This window comes from Adiantum capillus-veneris, chromosome 3 (assembly GCF_014529385.1).
Source record: "Adiantum capillus-veneris isolate H3 chromosome 3, ASM1452938v2, whole genome shotgun sequence".
Lineage (NCBI taxonomy): Eukaryota > Viridiplantae > Streptophyta > Polypodiopsida > Polypodiales > Pteridaceae > Adiantum > Adiantum capillus-veneris.
The window spans coordinates 129,917,220-129,934,121 of NC_140933.1; the positions used below are offsets into that span (position 1 = coordinate 129,917,220).

The 16,902-nt window shown below is 44.1% G+C and overlaps 1 protein-coding gene across 1 annotated transcript in view; it reads left to right on the plus strand.

Moving 5' to 3' along the window:
* Window positions 1-15,761, plus strand: part of LOC147461714 (calmodulin-6-like) — a 30,432-nt gene extending 14,671 nt beyond the window's left edge. Inside the window, exon 2 of the mRNA XM_086509183.1 lies at window positions 15,253-15,761. Coding sequence (XP_086365309.1) covers window positions 15,253-15,626 — 374 coding nt within the window. The 3' untranslated portion in view covers window positions 15,627-15,761. The remainder of the gene's footprint in view (window positions 1-15,252) is intronic.
* Window positions 15,762-16,902: the final 1,141 nt, after the last annotated feature.

A 16,902-nucleotide genomic window follows, 5' to 3' on the forward strand; every position in this document is an offset into this window, starting at 1 on the left:
CACTTCTCGGAAAACTCGTTCAAATTTTTCGCTTTTTAAGAAAAGCTTCTCAGAACCCATCTTTATTCTTGTACTTGCGTCTTTTACGCATATTCCTCTTTCCAGTTCGGATTTCCTCTCGACTATGGATATCCCCTTTCGGATGCACCCGTCACCCACCTTGTGACGCATCAGGAATACCCATCACCTAGTCCTTTCCTACCAAACTTACGGTACAATCTCCTTCACGATGCTCTGTCACCCATCCTATGACGCATCAGAGATGTCCGTTCCCGGATGGTCGGATACTTCTTTACTGATGCTCCCTGTCACCCATCCGTTGTGACGCATCAGAAGTACCCGTTCCTGGTGGCCTTACTGATATTCCCGTTCTCAGTGCTCCCGTCATTACTTTCAATGACGCACTAGGAATACTCTGTACTCGGATGTCTCCTGAGAAAAACCCTCTCACTTAAAATTCCAATAATTCATTTAGAATTATTTTTCCTGGTGTTCCAAGCGAGAAAACCCTCTCACTTATAAATCCAATAATTCATTTAGAATTATTTTTCTGTCAGATAAAGCTAATTTAGCAACATCCCTCTCACTTATAAACAGTTGTCCTCAACTGTAGAGGTCGAACTGAACTGTCGGGGAAACCGGAAAGATTCCAAATCTTGCTCAATGGTGAGTTGAGCTAGTCCTTTCTCAAAAGAGAACTTAAAAATTAAATTAAACAATAATTCAATAATTCAATACTTACCTTACCGGTTTATGTCTTTTCTCTAGTACCTCGAGGATATCCTTCACCTTTCATTAAAGTTATGAGCCATGTAAGAACTCGTCATTCGCGTCTTTCCAACAGATTGGAAGTTTCCTCATCCGAGAATCTGTTAACTCAATTCTACCTTCTCAATTCCGACAAGAATAATCCTCCTAGAAATCAATCTAGGTCTATGTCCTTGCGCATAATCCTGCCCTGTTAGTCCAGAGGGTATTAAACCTCTTGTCTCCTCCCACATAGGGAATGCCCAAGTCATACAGCATTAAGCTCGATGTCTTTCTTTCACAAACACAATTTGCGATAACATTAAAGAAGGTTCTTGTTCCGGGCTATCGCTCAACGTAGGCGGACGGTTCCAATCCGAAGATTCCTTGTGCACGGCGGCACTTCCTTCCAATCTTTTCCTCTTGCAAGTTATTACCACGAGCAGTGTTTTCCCGACGCCCATTAGAGTCTCTTTCTTACAGAATCATAAAAAATGATTCACCTTGCGAGCATCAATGACGCCTTGCAAAATCTCAGGCAGATAGGATTCTAGCCATAGCATTTTCTGAACGTACGTTTGTAACAGACTTGGACACTCCAAGTCAAGAATCAACCGCGACAGCACCAAATAACCACTTCCAAACAATTCACAGATCACAATAGATTTGCACTGGCCCGGCGGAGTTCTGTGCCTAGAGATATTGGCCCCAAAGACTGGCGCCCCTTTCGGTATTTCTTTTTATATTAATCAATCATCAAAGTACAAAAGAGCGGTTAGGGTTTCACTCTCAGACTTTGCGTCCAGATGCCCTGAGAAGTGAGGCCCTCACCACTAATTTAAAGGTTACAAGGGATGCCCAAAAGCAGAGCCCCAAAAGCTTCAAATCAAAAACAATTGCTCTCTCTCTCTCACAGAGAGTCAAAACATGAAAGCAAAAGCATTCTCTCTCTCTTTCTCATTTAAGACTGATCAAAATTGAGGCATCTGTTGACAAAGGAGTGGAGTGACTCCCCTCTTGTGCATCCCACTGCACCAGATCTCCGGCCAAGCTGAATTCTGGGTTCCGTTTGGAGTAGACTATGCTAAACCAAAACATCGAGGTAAAGTTTCACAATCCGAGGAGTATCTGCTAGGTCCTCCTCCTCCATCCACTTCGCATCAAATGCAGGAAAGTTCTTGAACTAAACCAAGAACTGCCTTCGGACTTTACCTTTCTTCATATCATTATGTGCCAAAATCTGTTCAGGAACAAGGATCTCCTCGTTTTCTTCCACTTTGGGTTGCTCATCAGGCTCCCCATCATCAGGCACATCACCCTTAACAGGTTTCAAGAGACTCACATGCAATGCATTATGAATCCTCCAAGTATCTGGCAGTTTCAATCGGAAAGAGAGATCATTTATCTTGTCAGTGATCTGGAAAGGTCCGTAGTATCACATACTAAGCTTTGGAAAAAGCCTCTCCTTTCCCTTTTTCTTTCTTAGGCGTGCCTTCTCAAAAGTAAGAGCACCCAATCATCCTCCTTCAGTTTCCAGTCGCGACGATGGCGATCCGCTGCCTTTTTCTGTCGTTCTTGAGACTTCTGCAAAGTCTCGCGAACCTTGGCAAAAGCCGTATCCAAGTCTCGCGAATATTCATCCGCTTCAAATATCTAATCTTTCGTGCTCAAGAAGGATGGAACCTTCGCAGCACTTTCAACAATCTCACATGGCGTCTTCCCCGTCGAAGAGTGTATCGTGTTACTATAGGCAAATTCCACCAAAGGTAAGTTCTTTTCCCATTGAGTCTTCTGATCCGAGATACAAGACTTCAATAAATCTAAAATCACTTAATTGGCAATCTCAAATTGCCCGTCAGTCTGCAAGTGGAACGATGACGAGAACTGCAACCGCGTGCCAATGTTCTCCCAAATTGCCTTCCAAAACAAACTCATAAATCTGGGGTCTATGTCGGAGACAATCGTCTCAGGTGTGCCATGTAATCGGAAAATCATCGTGATCATTCTGTATTCTCGGGAGATAAAAAAAAATGAAATCCATTTCAATATTTTCCCAGGGGCGGGTGGGTATGGGTAAAGGCTGTAACAATCCCTGTGCCTTATGCCTGTCAAACTTGACCTTCTGGCATACCAAGCAACTGCGCACAAACTCTTCCACATCCTTCTTCAGTCTCCGCCAAAAGAAATCTCTCTCTACCCCTTTCATGGTGGTAGCAATGCCGCGGTGACCCGTAAAAGGTGGTCAGTGGCAATCAGTCATAACCTTTTGAAACCGGCCTGTTCAATCCAAAAAGGGCGGTAGACTTTACTTCAAACCTTGGTTTAGCTTTCACCCATTATTAGTCGTCTATTTTACCTTTACTTTCAAGACACAACAAAGGGGAGAGGGATACAGGCTGCTAGATTGCACCTGTATGAGTAGACAGACACCAGATTGGCCCCTAACTTAGGCGCCCCTTTCGGTATTTCTTTATTGTTCAAAAGAGGGAATAAACGATGTGGTTCCCTACAAGCTGCCCCGCACAAACTCGGCTGAATTTCCACTGTTCCAGCCCAATTTCGGCAGCATAACTGTACTAGAACCCTTCACAGTCAGTATTCCCACGCATTGCCCGACTTTCCCGACGCATACGGGCACTTTGCAAAACCTGGCGAGAATCTGCAGCACGCTGAATTCTCTGTTTTCAGCCCTGAAAATGCGCCAGATCACCTGTACAACGGTCCCCTTGCGTCCCCGAACCTCCTGGGGGTATTAGGGTCCGTTTAGGGCCAAAACCCTAAACCTGCAAAAATACACAGCAGGCTGTAATTCACTGTTTCGGGCTCCGTTTCGCGTGCCGGTCGCATCCTTAGCAAGTCCTCGAGCTCCCGCACCTGTAGGGCTACTTGCCCTTTGAATCGGACGAGATTTCTGGCGTGAAACCTCTCCGAATTCACCTGTACCTGCGGGGGGATTAGCCGCTAGCTAATCCAGTACCTGTGCAAGAGGCTCTTGCCTCGGCAATTGCGCATGAACCCACACAACTGTACATTGGTCAAATGAAGAGCCCACTTGAGGGGCATAACATACTGCCAAAGGGGAGAGAGAGGGCAATGCGTAGCGTGCAGGGCATCACTCCTGGCACCGCACTGTGCATAAGAGGGAAAGCAAGCACTCCATAGCTCTTAACCTGTGACAAATCTGAAAATGAGGCTCTCCCCTCTTCAAATTCAGCGCCACTTCTTGTTGCATGAGGCAAGTGCACCAGAATGTGCCACTTGGCACATTTACAAGCATTTTCCCGTTTCGGGGTTGCCGCCTAAAAATATCCCAACCGGTTGCCCAGTTGACTTCACGGCAGAGTAAGAAAATGTTCCCTTTGTCATTCCGGAGGTAATGACGCCAACACATTTTCAGGTCCCAAAATAGCAGTTCCCTAAATTTTAGGAGATGCTGCCATTGTATCTTTCTAGGTCATCCGACCCTCTTTGTACACTGCGGCCACATCCAGAACTGAAATGTAGCCTCTGTAGCAAAGGATTCCACTTTGGCTAGTCAATGACCCCACTTGGCTAACCATAGTCCTTGTCCAACCTTAGTGCTCTTTTGCCCTCAGGCCTGGACTCCCTCTGGACAGTTCCACACTAGCTATGCAATGCAGGGCAGTTAGATTTCCCGAGGGGTGTTTCCAAAAAGTGAAAGTAAATAGATAATAAGAAAGAAATCAACAAAAAGGATAGATAGTAGTCACATGCTGGTGACACCTTTTCCCTCAACGGTTGTGTAACGCACAACATAGTCTTTTTCATCAAGTAGCCTTCCCGAAGGGAGTATCCCGCTACTGTCTCCCCATCTCGTATCCGTGTGAAAATATCTGCAAAATCTGTATCTGTGGCATACTGATCGACCATATCCTCAAAGCTCCTATGATGTATCGCGGAAATAGCCAGAACCAACGGTTTTCGAGACAAAGCATCTGCCACCACATTCTTCTGTCCCTGCACATGGACAATTTGGAAGTGGAACTGTGACAAGATGTTCACCCACCGCATCTGCTTTTCCGAAAGCTGCTTCTGTGACAAGAAGTAGCGCAAACTCTGATGGTCTGTAAAGACAGTAAAAATCCGCTCCGAGTAGGTAATGCCGCCACTGAGTAAGAGCGTGGATAACCGCCAAAAGCTCTTTCTCATAGATCTGTGCTGTCATCTCCGGCCTAGAGAACAAACGGCTCTCGTAAGCTATGACATGGCCTTCTTGCATCAAGACCGCACCCAGACTACGACCACAAGCATCACAATATACTTCAAATGACTTCTGCAAGTCCGGCAAAGTCAAAATAGGTCCCGTAGTCAATTTCTCTTTCAATGTCCGAAAGGCAGTCACCTCTGTGGGTCCCCACGAGAAAGGGACTCCTTTTTGTGTCAAGATATGCAAAGGGGAAGCAACCTCTGCAAACTTTCGTATGAACCGCCTGTAGTATGAACACAGTCCCAAGAAGCTTCTAACTTCATGGACGTTCCTCAAATCGGGCCAATCACGGATAGTCTCTATCTTGGCCGGGTTCATTTGCACTCCTGCTGTTGACACAATGTGTCCCAAAAAATGTATCTCTGGTAGGAAAAAATCACTTTTCTTAGCATTAATCACTAATGTGTGATCTTGTAATGCCTGAAAGACTTGAAGCAGATGATCTCTGTGTTCTGCCTCATTCTAGGAGAAAACAATGATGTCGTCAAAGAAAGTGCCAACAAATAGCCTGTACTCTCGAAAAATCCTATCCATCATCCGGTTAAATGTCGCAGGAGCATTGGTTAAGCCAAAAGGCATCACCAAAAACTCAAATAACCCAAAAGTCGTCCGAAAAGCAGTCTTGTAGACATCTCCTGGCGCTATCCTGATCTGATGATACCCACTCTTCAAGTCAATCCTGCTGAAGCACGAGGATCCCTGTAACTTGTCGAGTATATCATCGATCCTAGGAATCAGAAATCTGTTCTTGATGGTGATTTCGTTGAGAGTGCTATAATCGATGCACATTCTCCAAGATCCGTCTTTCTTCAAAAACCAACAACACTGGAGAGCAATACGGTGAAGTACTAGGCTGGACAAGACCCTTTTCTAAGAGGTCTTTCACTGGGTTCATAATCTTTTCATTCTGTACTCGGCTCACACGATAAGGTGGTTGATTCGGTGGCGTGCTTCCAGATATCAGATCAATGGTATGATCTTCAGGCCCTCTCAAAAGCAATCGGCATGAGCGTGGAGAAAAAAATCTTGGCGTTCTTTTCTTCAGGTCAAAACATATTCAACCTTTATCCATCGTTCAGTTCTCCCAAAAGAATGAGTAAGAAAACTGAAGTTCATCAAGTACAATCTCTAAGCCCTTCATTTATCAAAGTCGCTTTCTCGGCCCGGTAGTCAACCACGACGTAGTTCTTGTGGTACCAAGGGATCCTGAGTAGAACGTCACTCGTGTGCCCTGAACACCCCTGTCATTGCAAACGAAGTTTGCCAATGCTCGGTGTAATGGCAACATCCCATCCGGGTGCCAGTCGAACTACCTCCGCCTGTGGCGTGAGTCTGTCGGGCGTAGTTCCAAATCGAGCCGCCAATTCCAAGTGAAAAGAAGTTGGCCTTGGCTCCTTCAAAAGGGCTTCCTGATCCTTCACTTTGCCCCGAAAGCGGCAAAGTTTGTACTTTCATTCATTAGATTTGGTGCAGGTCCTACGCCATGTGGTACTAGTTCAGCTTTTCTATCTGCCTTTTCTGCCACATTCCTCAGCTGCTCTCAAACTCTCAGACCTGTCGTCGTCTTTATCATTCTGTTCTTTCTGTGCCTTATTAGGGCACTTCGCGGAGATATGTCCCTGTTCCCCGCATCCAAAGCACTTCCCCTCTCTAATGAAGCGAGCTCTCTCCTCAGAAGTAAGCTTGGGTCGTGCATCCTTTTTCTCTGGGTTGCTCCTTTTTTCTTTCTACTTTCATTCCCAGAAGTCTGTTCGGCTCGTTGTGTCATGGCCTCATCTGTGGGGTAGGTCAGATTGCCAGAGTGAATGGCAAAGCCCCGCTTCGGATGACTCATCAACTCCTGAATAGAAGCTGACTTCTGTTCCAAGCAGTGATCTCGGATCTCTGTAGGTAGACCCAAGGTAAACCGCTCAATCTGTTCTTTGAACGAGATCTTCTTGAATGAAGAGGCGGGTAGAAAAGAGTTCCAGAATCTTTCACAATAAGCATTGATTGTATCTTTCTTGGTCATCCGAAGATGGTTCCAAGCAGCTCGTACATCTCGTTCATATTCTTGCGTCAACCAAGAAGAAATAAAAAGCTTCTTAAATTTCAGCCATTTAACTGGCGCAGTCTTGTTTAAAAGGAGCGTGGACCACCAAGTACGAGCATTCCTCTTAAAGTAAGAGGCAGCTCTCTGAATATTGGAGTGCTCTGAATAGCGTCCTCCCGCGAAAGCGATGTCAAACTGCTGTATAAAAGACAAAGCCTTCGAAGCATCTGAGTATCCTGAAAAGTATCAAACTTGATCGAGTGGCCACCTTCCTTAAACTCTCGGACTTTCTTGCTTTTATCTTCGAGAAAGTCATATTGGTTGGCTTTGTAAAAATTCTTCTTGTTCGCATAAAACTTTCCGTCATCGGAATCTGAGCTGTCTGTAGACGAGTCCTCAGTAGAACTGTCAGTCTCTGGGCGAGATTTAGCCTTCTTTGCCTTTCTCTTGCCCTTTCCAAAGCGTTGCTTCTTGCTTCGCTTTTTACCTTTTCTGTCTTCTTCGCTCGAATCCGAGGAGCTAGAAGAACTGTCAAAAGAAGAAGAAGAAGAACTGGGTAGGTCTTCAAACTTGACGCGCTTCTTCAATTTCTTTGCCTTGTCAAATGTCGACCGACGACCCAAATATGCCGGGAAGTCAGTGCCTTTCTTCTGCTTTTTGCCGTGCTTTTTTGGCTTTCTTTTGCGTGTCAAAAAGCTGAGCAATCCGTGCATCAACCACGTTCTCCAGTTCCTTCTCCGTATATTTCTTGGAGGCAGAAGGTTTCTTGAGAGCGGGTTTCGGGAGTGGTGTTGTGGTTCTCTGCCACTCCATCTGTACCTCTTTCAAAGAGGTCTGGTTCATATATTTTGCCATCTTCGGGTCCTTGGCAAAATTGAGCATCATCTTTGTTGCATCGCCAATCAAATGGCGACGCTCTATCTCTCGTTGCTCCGCCTAAGTAGGCCAAGGCGGGCCATACTCTCTGCTTGAATCTTCGTTGTGATCCCAGCCCGCATCTCCAGATGCAGAGGGAGTCGACTGATCTTTGCCTGAAGCCATAGGTGCCGCGGAAAAAAATTTCGGGGATCGGATTTCCCGTAGAAGAGAAATCGGCTGTGCTCTGATACCACTGTAACAGACTTGGACACTCCAAGTCAAGAATCAACCGCGACAACACCGAATAACCACTTCCAAACAGTTCACAGATCACAATAGATTTGCACTGGCCCGACGGAGTTCCGTGCCTAGAGATATTGGCCCCAAAGACTGGCGCCCCTCTCGGTATTTCTTTTTATATTAATCAATCATTAAAGTACAAAAGAGCGGTTAGGGTTTCACTCTCAGACTCTGCGTCCAGATGCCCTGAGAAGTGAGGCCCTCACCACTAATTTAAAGGTTACAAGGGATGCCCAAAAGCAGAGCCCCAAAAGCTTCAAATCAAAAACAATTGCTCTCTCTCTCTCTCTCACAGAGAGTCAAAACATGAAAGCAAAAGCATTCTCTCTCTCTTTCTCATTTAAGTAGAGAAAAAGCGAAATTTGCGTCGCTCATCATTTTCCTTTTAAAAAAAAAATTAAAAAAAATTCAGCCTCCGCGATTTCCGGAAATTAGGGTTTCTGGCAGAAATTAGGGTTTGCAGGAATTTTAGGGTTTCTGGCAGAAATTAGGGTTTCTGCTGTCCGCCACGTCATCACTTTGTGACAACGTTCAAACCCGGTTCACGATAGAGCGAACCCTCTTTGATTCTTACCATTTTGAAACGGTTGGCGAACTATATTCTTACGAACATAATAGTTCGAATTTATTCCAGCAGCATGTAAATGCTACTTGACCTGCTCAAGGAGAAACATATACCGCAACCAAATGTTGCTACTGTAATGGTAAAAGCACATAGCGTACTCAATGATCAACGACCATAAGAAAACCTCTTCTCCGTAAAGAAACTCAAATTCCTTCTACCGAACACATCTCAAATAGAGATTCTCGTGTCGGAATATCCTTGCGCGCAAAAAGGCGCTCAAGAGAGTATAACATACTCTCATCCAGTTCCTTGGCATAGGTCTGCATCTTCGTGTGTTATCCATGTACTCAAAGGTGTATATAATTCTTAAGCTGTGTTAGAGTTTTGGTGAACCTTGGAAATTTACTTCCCTTCGTAAGATCCTTAGAGCGAAGACACTCAACCTGACGATCCCTTGGCTCGATCTTAGAGCAAAACCCGCTCATCAAATAAACTAGGATTTCAATCCTTGGATTCCTCGAGCACAGGCCGTAGTCGTCACTTGTTCCTTCCCTCGTAAAGAGAGTGTTCATTCACTTGTGCGAAAAGCACTACCATGTCTTCCTTGAGCGGGTAGGGGGTGTTTGTTCATAAGCTTAGTGAAAGCTTTTCTTGGTCGAAAGCTCGGAATGGTTCCTTCCTTTCTGTCGTCCTACCCGCAATAGCAGGTAATTTGTTTGTGAACTACCGGATACGAGATCAATAGTTGACCTTCCGGATGGTTGAGCAAACCAATTCATCTCAGAAAACAATGTTTCAAATTGATCCTACTCTCATAAATACTCGAGAGTGATTGTCCTGGTTAGACACATGCATATCTCGTGCATAAAAGCAATACGCATTTTATGAGTTCCTCAAAGATTTAACTTTGATCAAAGACCTGTCCTCTCACTTAAAGTTTGAGGGTCAAAAACTCAGGAGTTAGATTGAATTCCCTTACTCCAAACTTTCTCCGGATAGCAATGTATCCTTCGAGGAGAGGTAACAAAAATTCATTGTTTCTGTGTTCAATGGTTCTCGTCCCACTGCGGGGATTGTATTCTATGTACATCAAGGTGTACACTTTCAGCTTTTATTGCCGACTCCACCATCTGCTGCAAAGTATCTTGTAGATGGGTTTACAAAATTCGGGCAAAAGTCCTTCGTTAAATTTGTTCATCTTTCCTTCCTCAGAGAGGATCAAGAATGGAGCTACCTTGGCAAGAGTGAACCACTACTTGCTTTGACTCGCTCGTGTTCCTATTGGGCAAACCAATCCCAATCTTCTTGAATGCCTTCCTCAAAGCGTAGAGGAAAAAAATTTGTCCGAAAATTCAGCCTTGAATTGAATCCAAGTCTTGTTGTAAGTTCCTTGCAAAGCTTTGGTATACCACCAAGTACTTGCAATCCTCCTTGAGGTGTTTGGTCACATGCCTCACCTTCGACGCTTTTCAGAAATTGCCGCTTGCAAAGGCAACTTCAAATTGTCAAATGAAAGCGTTAGCTTTTGGGACATCTTCCCATCCGTCAAAAGTATCAAACTTGACCGGAGTGTTCTGAGGTCTAAAGACCTTCTTCATATCCTTCTCGGAATGACGGGATTTCTTGGCTATGGTTATGGATTGATGTTCATGGATATTTTCTGGATTCTGAAGGATCTCGAGCATTCCGCTCCTTGGATTCTTTAGGTTCTTGAGCGTTATGCTCTTGTTGCCTTCTCAAAGAATCCCAAGTCTTGTGTCGACTTCTTGCAGAGAGAAAAGAATTCCAACTCTACGAGCTTTTTCCTACAGGACTTAGGTTTCTGCCTGCTTACTTCTCTCTTGGCTTGTCATGGCTTCGTCCCGTATCTTCCCAGAGTCGTCCTCCTTTACAAAGAAAGAGAGGAGACCATGCTCTGATACCACTGTCACAAACGGGAGCGCATAACAATATAAAATACATTCGGATAAATAGAATTTATCACTTAATACTGAAGCCAAAGTATATAGAGAGAAATAGATATAAAGGGAGAGAGATAGAGAGTGAGAAGATTGACACAGTATTGGGGATCAGAAGATGGGCTGGTCCACCCCCCCCCCCCCTTAAAGACAATTCTTTATTAGGGAGAATCTTTTTACAAGCACAAGCACTGGAGAAAACCCCTCTGTTCTAATTCTCTGACTCGATGGTCGTTCCTTCCCGTAAGGGAAATCCGAGAGACGAGCTCTCAATCCTTTTTCCGTCTGTACTCGGGGTTGAGACTCCGCAGACAATTTCCGAATTCCGTTTCCGGAATTCCCAAGCGTAGGCCGAAGCCTTCTCGCTTCTCCTTCGCGATGAAGTACCTGTAAACACACACGCAAACACGCGACAACAATTCGTATGGCGAATCCACAATAGATACCTGTCGCTCTTGCGCGGGAAAAGCGACTTTTGTGCTTCGTAGTCTCGCGATCTCTTGCGTTATCTGGCGGCAAAGTCTTCTCTTGCTGACGTTGGTAACTCCTTTTTCAGCGAGGGCATGTGGTGCTTTTATAGCTCCTTGACCACGGCACGAATAGCTGCTCGTGTAGAGATCGCGGTCGTTTTTTTTTTTTTTGTTCTACCCGAAATAGGGAGAGAGAATTTGCTGGCTGGTTTTGTTGCTTTATTTTCTAAGTGGCTGCCCACTTATTAAGTGGACGGCCGGCATATTTTAAAATTGGTATGAACCTACCCAAAAACTCAATAAAACCTTATAAGTTAAAAACAATGCTTTCACAGCACTTCCCAGGCGTCCCTGGATGCAACCACATGCACAAATGCAATGCAGACATAGATTCCTCGCGGGAAAGCGTTTGCTCTTCCCGGAAAACTTGTTCAAATTTTCCGCTTTTTAAGAAAAGCTTCTCAGAACCCATCTTTATTCTTGTGCTTGTCTTTACGCGTATTCCTCTTTCCAGTTCGGATTTTCTCTCGACTATGGATATCCCCTTTCCGATGCACCCGTCACCCACCTTGTGACGCATCAGGAATACCCATCACCTAGTCCTTTCCTACCGAACTTACGGTACAATCTCCTTCACGATGCTCTGCCACCCATCCCTTTCCGATGCACCCGTCACCCACCTTGTGACCCATCAGGAATACCCATCACCTAGTCCTTTCCTACCGAACTTACGGTACAATCTCCTTCACGATGCTCTGCCACCCATCCTATGACGCATCAGAGATGTCCGTTCCCGGATGGTCGGATACTTCTTTATTGATGCTCCCTGTCACCCATCCGTTGTGACACATCAGAAGTATCCGTTCTTGGTGGCCTTACAGATATTCCCGTTCTCAGTGCTCCCGTCATTACTTTCAATGACGCACTAGGAATACTCTGTACTCGGATGTCTCCAATGAGAAAAACCCTCTTACTTAAAATTCCAATAATTCATTTAGAATTATTTTTCCTGGTGTTCCAAGCGAGAAAACTCTCCCACTTATAAATCCAATAATTCATTTAGAATTATTTTTCTGTCAGATAAAGCTAATTTAGCAACAAGTGCTCTGAGTAGCGTCCTCCTGCGAAAGCGATGTCAAAATGCTGTATAAAAGACAATGCCTTCGAAGCATTTTCGTATCGTGAAAAGGTGTCAAATTTAATCGATTGTCCACCTTCCTTAAACTCTCGGACTTTCTTGCTTTTATCTTCCAGAAAGTCATACTGGTTGGCTTTATAAAAATTCTTCTTGTTCGCATAAAATTTACCGTCATCAGAGTCTGAACTATCTGTACACGAGTCCTCTGTAGAACTGTCACTCATTGGGCGAGATTTAGACTTCTTTGCCTTTTTCTTGCCTTTTCCGAAGCGTTGTTTCTTGCTTCTCTTTTGACCTTTTTTGTCTTCTTCGCTCGAATCTGAAGAGCTAGAAGATCTGTTAGAAGAAGAAGAAGAAGAAGAATTGGGTACTTCTTCAAATCGAACACGCTTCTTCTGTTTCTTTGCTTTGTCAAATGTTGATTGACGACCCAAATAACCCGGGAAGTCAGTGCCTTTCTTCTGCTTTTTACCGTGCTTTTTGTCTTTCTTGTGCGCATTAAAAAGCTGAGCAATCCGTGTATCAACCACCTCTTCTAATTCCTTATCTGAATATTGCTTGTGATCAGAAGGTTTCTTGAGAGCGGGTTTTGGGGGTGGTGTTGTGGTTTTCGGCCACTGCGCATGCACTTCTTGAAAAGAGGTCTCGCTCATATATTTTGCCAATTTCGGGTCCTTCGCAAAACTGAGCATCATCTTTGTTGCATCGCCGATCAATTGACGACGCTTCATCTCTTGTTGCTCCGCTTGAGTGGGCCGAGGCGGGCCATACTTTGTCGGAATCTTCGTTGTGATCCCTGCCCGCATCTCCGGATGTAGAGGGAGTCGACTGATCCTTGCGTGAAGCCATAGGTTCCGCGGAAAAGAAAATCGGGGATCGGATTTGCTGTAGAAGAGAAATCGGCCGTGCTTTGATACCACTGTAACAGACTTGGACACTCCAAGTCAAGAATCAATCACGACAGCACCAAATAACCACTTCAAAACAATTCACAGTTCACAATAGATTTGCACTGGCCGGTGGAGTTCTGTGCCTAGAGATATTGGCCCCAAAGACTGGCGCCTTTCGGTGTTCAAAGTACAAGAGAGTGGTTAGGGTTTCACTCTCAGACTCTGCGTCTGACAATTTTTAGGTTTTGCAAGTTTTAGGGTTAGGGTTTGCAGAATTAGGGTTTTCAATAGCAGTCATGGTTTCGGCTCCCGGGCAGACACGTCATCACTTTGTGACAGAGTGTAAAAAGAAAGATAGCTTGTAATGGAAGGAGCATGAGTTTTGAATGCTTTCTTAATAGAGGGATAGCTTTAGTGGCGAGAGTATGATAGCTTATAAGTCACTATCTTTTAGTACCTTGACGGCTATCAAAGTCCCTTAGCAGCGGGTCCACATTTTGATACCACCAACGTCGTAAAAAGAGATGTTACCTTCCAAATAATTTCAGATTCTTTCCATTTTAGAATGGTTTATCCTATTTCTTGATTTGTTTCATGTATTTTCTATGCTACATAGTCTTATTGCTCATTGGATGTGCTATCTTTTCTCTCTTCAATATGGCCCTCTAAAAGAGCTCGGAAATCTCCTAATGGTTGGAAGAACCAGCCAAGGGTTCCGAGCCTAACTTCTTCCTTGTATTGAATCGCTCCTCTTGGTCCAACACCATTGGAACAATCTCGTTAGTATTCAGCCGCCCGCAGTAATCAACAAAGAATAGAAACTAATGTCCTTTGAATTGATAAGCTTTCCCATATGAAGTATCTCCTGCTGAAGCTCTTGCATCTTGTTGATGTGATCCCTCATGAGTAAGTTCTTCGCATCCAGGGTCCTCAACTGCACGTGTAAGGCTATCCGCTTCAACTGGAGAGACTCGATCATGTTGTGAAGAAAGCCGATCCCAAATCAACTTCGCGTCCTTCATTAATTGGATGGGACTAATGACAGATGGTGTTCTTTTGAGGATTATGAAAGATTGGATTCGAGCATTGACACGCTCCCAAAACTTTGCTCTCCTGTAGGATCCTTTGGCTTTTGAAAGTCGCTCGTAACAAAGCCTCCAAGCTTTTGAAATTCGCTCGTAACAAAGCCTCCAAGCTCGTAAGAGTTATCATGGTCTCTTTCCAAGTGGCATAGTTGTTGCCATTCAATTGCCAATTCGAGGAAAGGTAGGGAGGGTAGGTATCTAGATTGGTTGATCACCTACATCGGAGTAGAAGTGGACCGATCTCCCCACTCCTCGTTGATGGGTGGTTCACCACCACCACCAGTAGCTACCTCAAGTTGTACTTATTTATCACGGACTGAATTCATGTCGGAATCATGACTCCTCTCCATCCTGTGAGAGAACTTGGGCATGTGAAGAGGCGATCTCGAGGTAGAAGAAGGGAAATCTGCCCACTACAGCCAAAACCAACCCCAAATGAGTGAAAAACGCAAAAAAAAAAAGTCATTGCAAGAAAATACATCATGAGGATTTGCTGGGTTGATTGTCATTCACTAGAACATCAGATAGGCATGAGAGACGTAAAGATCTGATTTGAGTAGCCTGCTGCTGAATGTTGGCAAAAAATTTGGAGGATAAAAGCCTGGTCTTGGACAGCAGTTTTGATGACCACCATTTTTGGACATTAAGATTTTCGAACTGAACAGACCTAGCTGATGCCTATAGGCAATAAGGCAGCAGGTGTGTTCAAATCACTAGCACAAGGCTATCGTGATAGTCATCTAGGGTTCTCTTTTTAGCCCTTTCTAGCTCTACAAAAGAGGTTATGCTGTCCAACATTTATGCATAATAATCAAGCTTATTTTCCAGCCGATGTGAACAAAGAGGGGAAGTGAGATTATTATGTATATGCAATTGAAAGAACTGTTTTTCTTACAATTTTTGTAGTGCTTTTATGATTCTAGATGAATCGAAGTGCTAAGCAGCGTTAAAGTAGACTTATTTGGTTCTTGATTGGTGCAGGCTGCATTACTACGAAGGAGCTAGGAACAGTCATGAGATCATTGGGTCAAAACCCCACTGAAGCTGAGCTACAAGACATGATAAATGAGGTTGATGCAGATGGAAATGGAACCATTGATTTTGCTGAGTTTCTCAACCTTATGGCGCGCAAAATGAAGGATACAGATTCTGAGGAAGAGCTCAAAGAAGCTTTTCGTGTTTTTGACAAAGATCAGAATGGCTTTATTTCTGCAGCAGAGCTTCGCCATGTGATGACTAACCTTGGAGAAAAGCTTAGTGATGAGGAAGTTGATGAGATGATAAGAGAGGCAGACGTTGATGGAGACGGCCAGATTAATTATGAAGAATTTGTTAAGATGATGTTGGGCAAGTAGTGGCTTTACTTTTTGTTCCTTGAGATTCATTTGATTCTATAAAATTAGTCATGGTGATGATCCTCTCAACATTGTTTTGGTCACTCAGTCATTGTAGGCATGTTTGGATGTATGAAGGGAGGTGTTCTTGGTGTAGTTTTGTAGCTATTGTCTATTTGAATGTGCTTCACAAAAAAAAAAAAAAAAAAACATAAAATATTATAGCAATTTGATGCTTCATGTGCCCACACCCACACTTGCATGTTGCAGGGGTTGAACCATAGCAGGCGCGCTTGAATCCCCCCGCATTTACTGCTAGGCAATGCCTCTTGACTATCTATTTGAATGTCTTAACATATCAGGATGCAGCAGTTCTGGTGGCGATCATCACAAGTGATTTTTGTGGTTTTTGGAGTTTCTTCAAGCTTTGTGGTATCAATGTTCGCGTGATGCTAAAAACATGAGAATGCCATTTAGAAAAATAAATGCACATATGCCGATCATGTCACCAAAACAACTTACCATGAGACAGTTGAAAGTACCTATAGAACCTGTCATTTGAAAAGGAATAACAACATACTTCCATTGCCCTCGCTCAATCCAAACAAAAATACCCTTACTTGATCTTTCTTGCAGATAAAAAAACTAGGATCAACAAGAGGATTTACACTAGGCTATATAAATTCCTTGGCCACTAGCTTGGTTAGCTGCCATTCTAACTCCTCTTCTTGAGATTTGTTTGAGCAGTAGGGAGCCTTGGTGATGGGCTACACTTCTTGAGTTCAATGATCCTCTCGATGTTGGTGGATGGGAGATTATCATGCAAGAATAGATGTTCATACTTCTTAAACAAACCTTAATACTACTCTATAGTCTTGAGGCATTGGATTGGCATAAATGAATGCCACTTGGGATCCTCAACGTAGCTTGCACTTAGCGTGCACATGAGAGATTAGTGGCAAATGTTTGATGCCTTGCTCGTCGCAAATGACCATGGGAGAGGCACCCTCAAGGGAGAGAGTGAGCATGCTTTCTTTCCAAATGACTAGTGGATCAAGCTCACAAAACCACTTAATTCCAAAAATCATATCACATCCAGCTAGAGGAGACACAACACACTTGCGATGAAAGGATGCTGGCTGAGCAGAGACTAACTCACTAGTCATTGAAGAGTCCATGCCAGGAGCAAATCTAGAGACGGTAGTGGGAATTTATGGAATAGCTTCTAAGCATGCCCTCATCAAGAGTCTCACTAATCACATCATGCCCATTGCTAGAATCAAACAAGACCATGGCC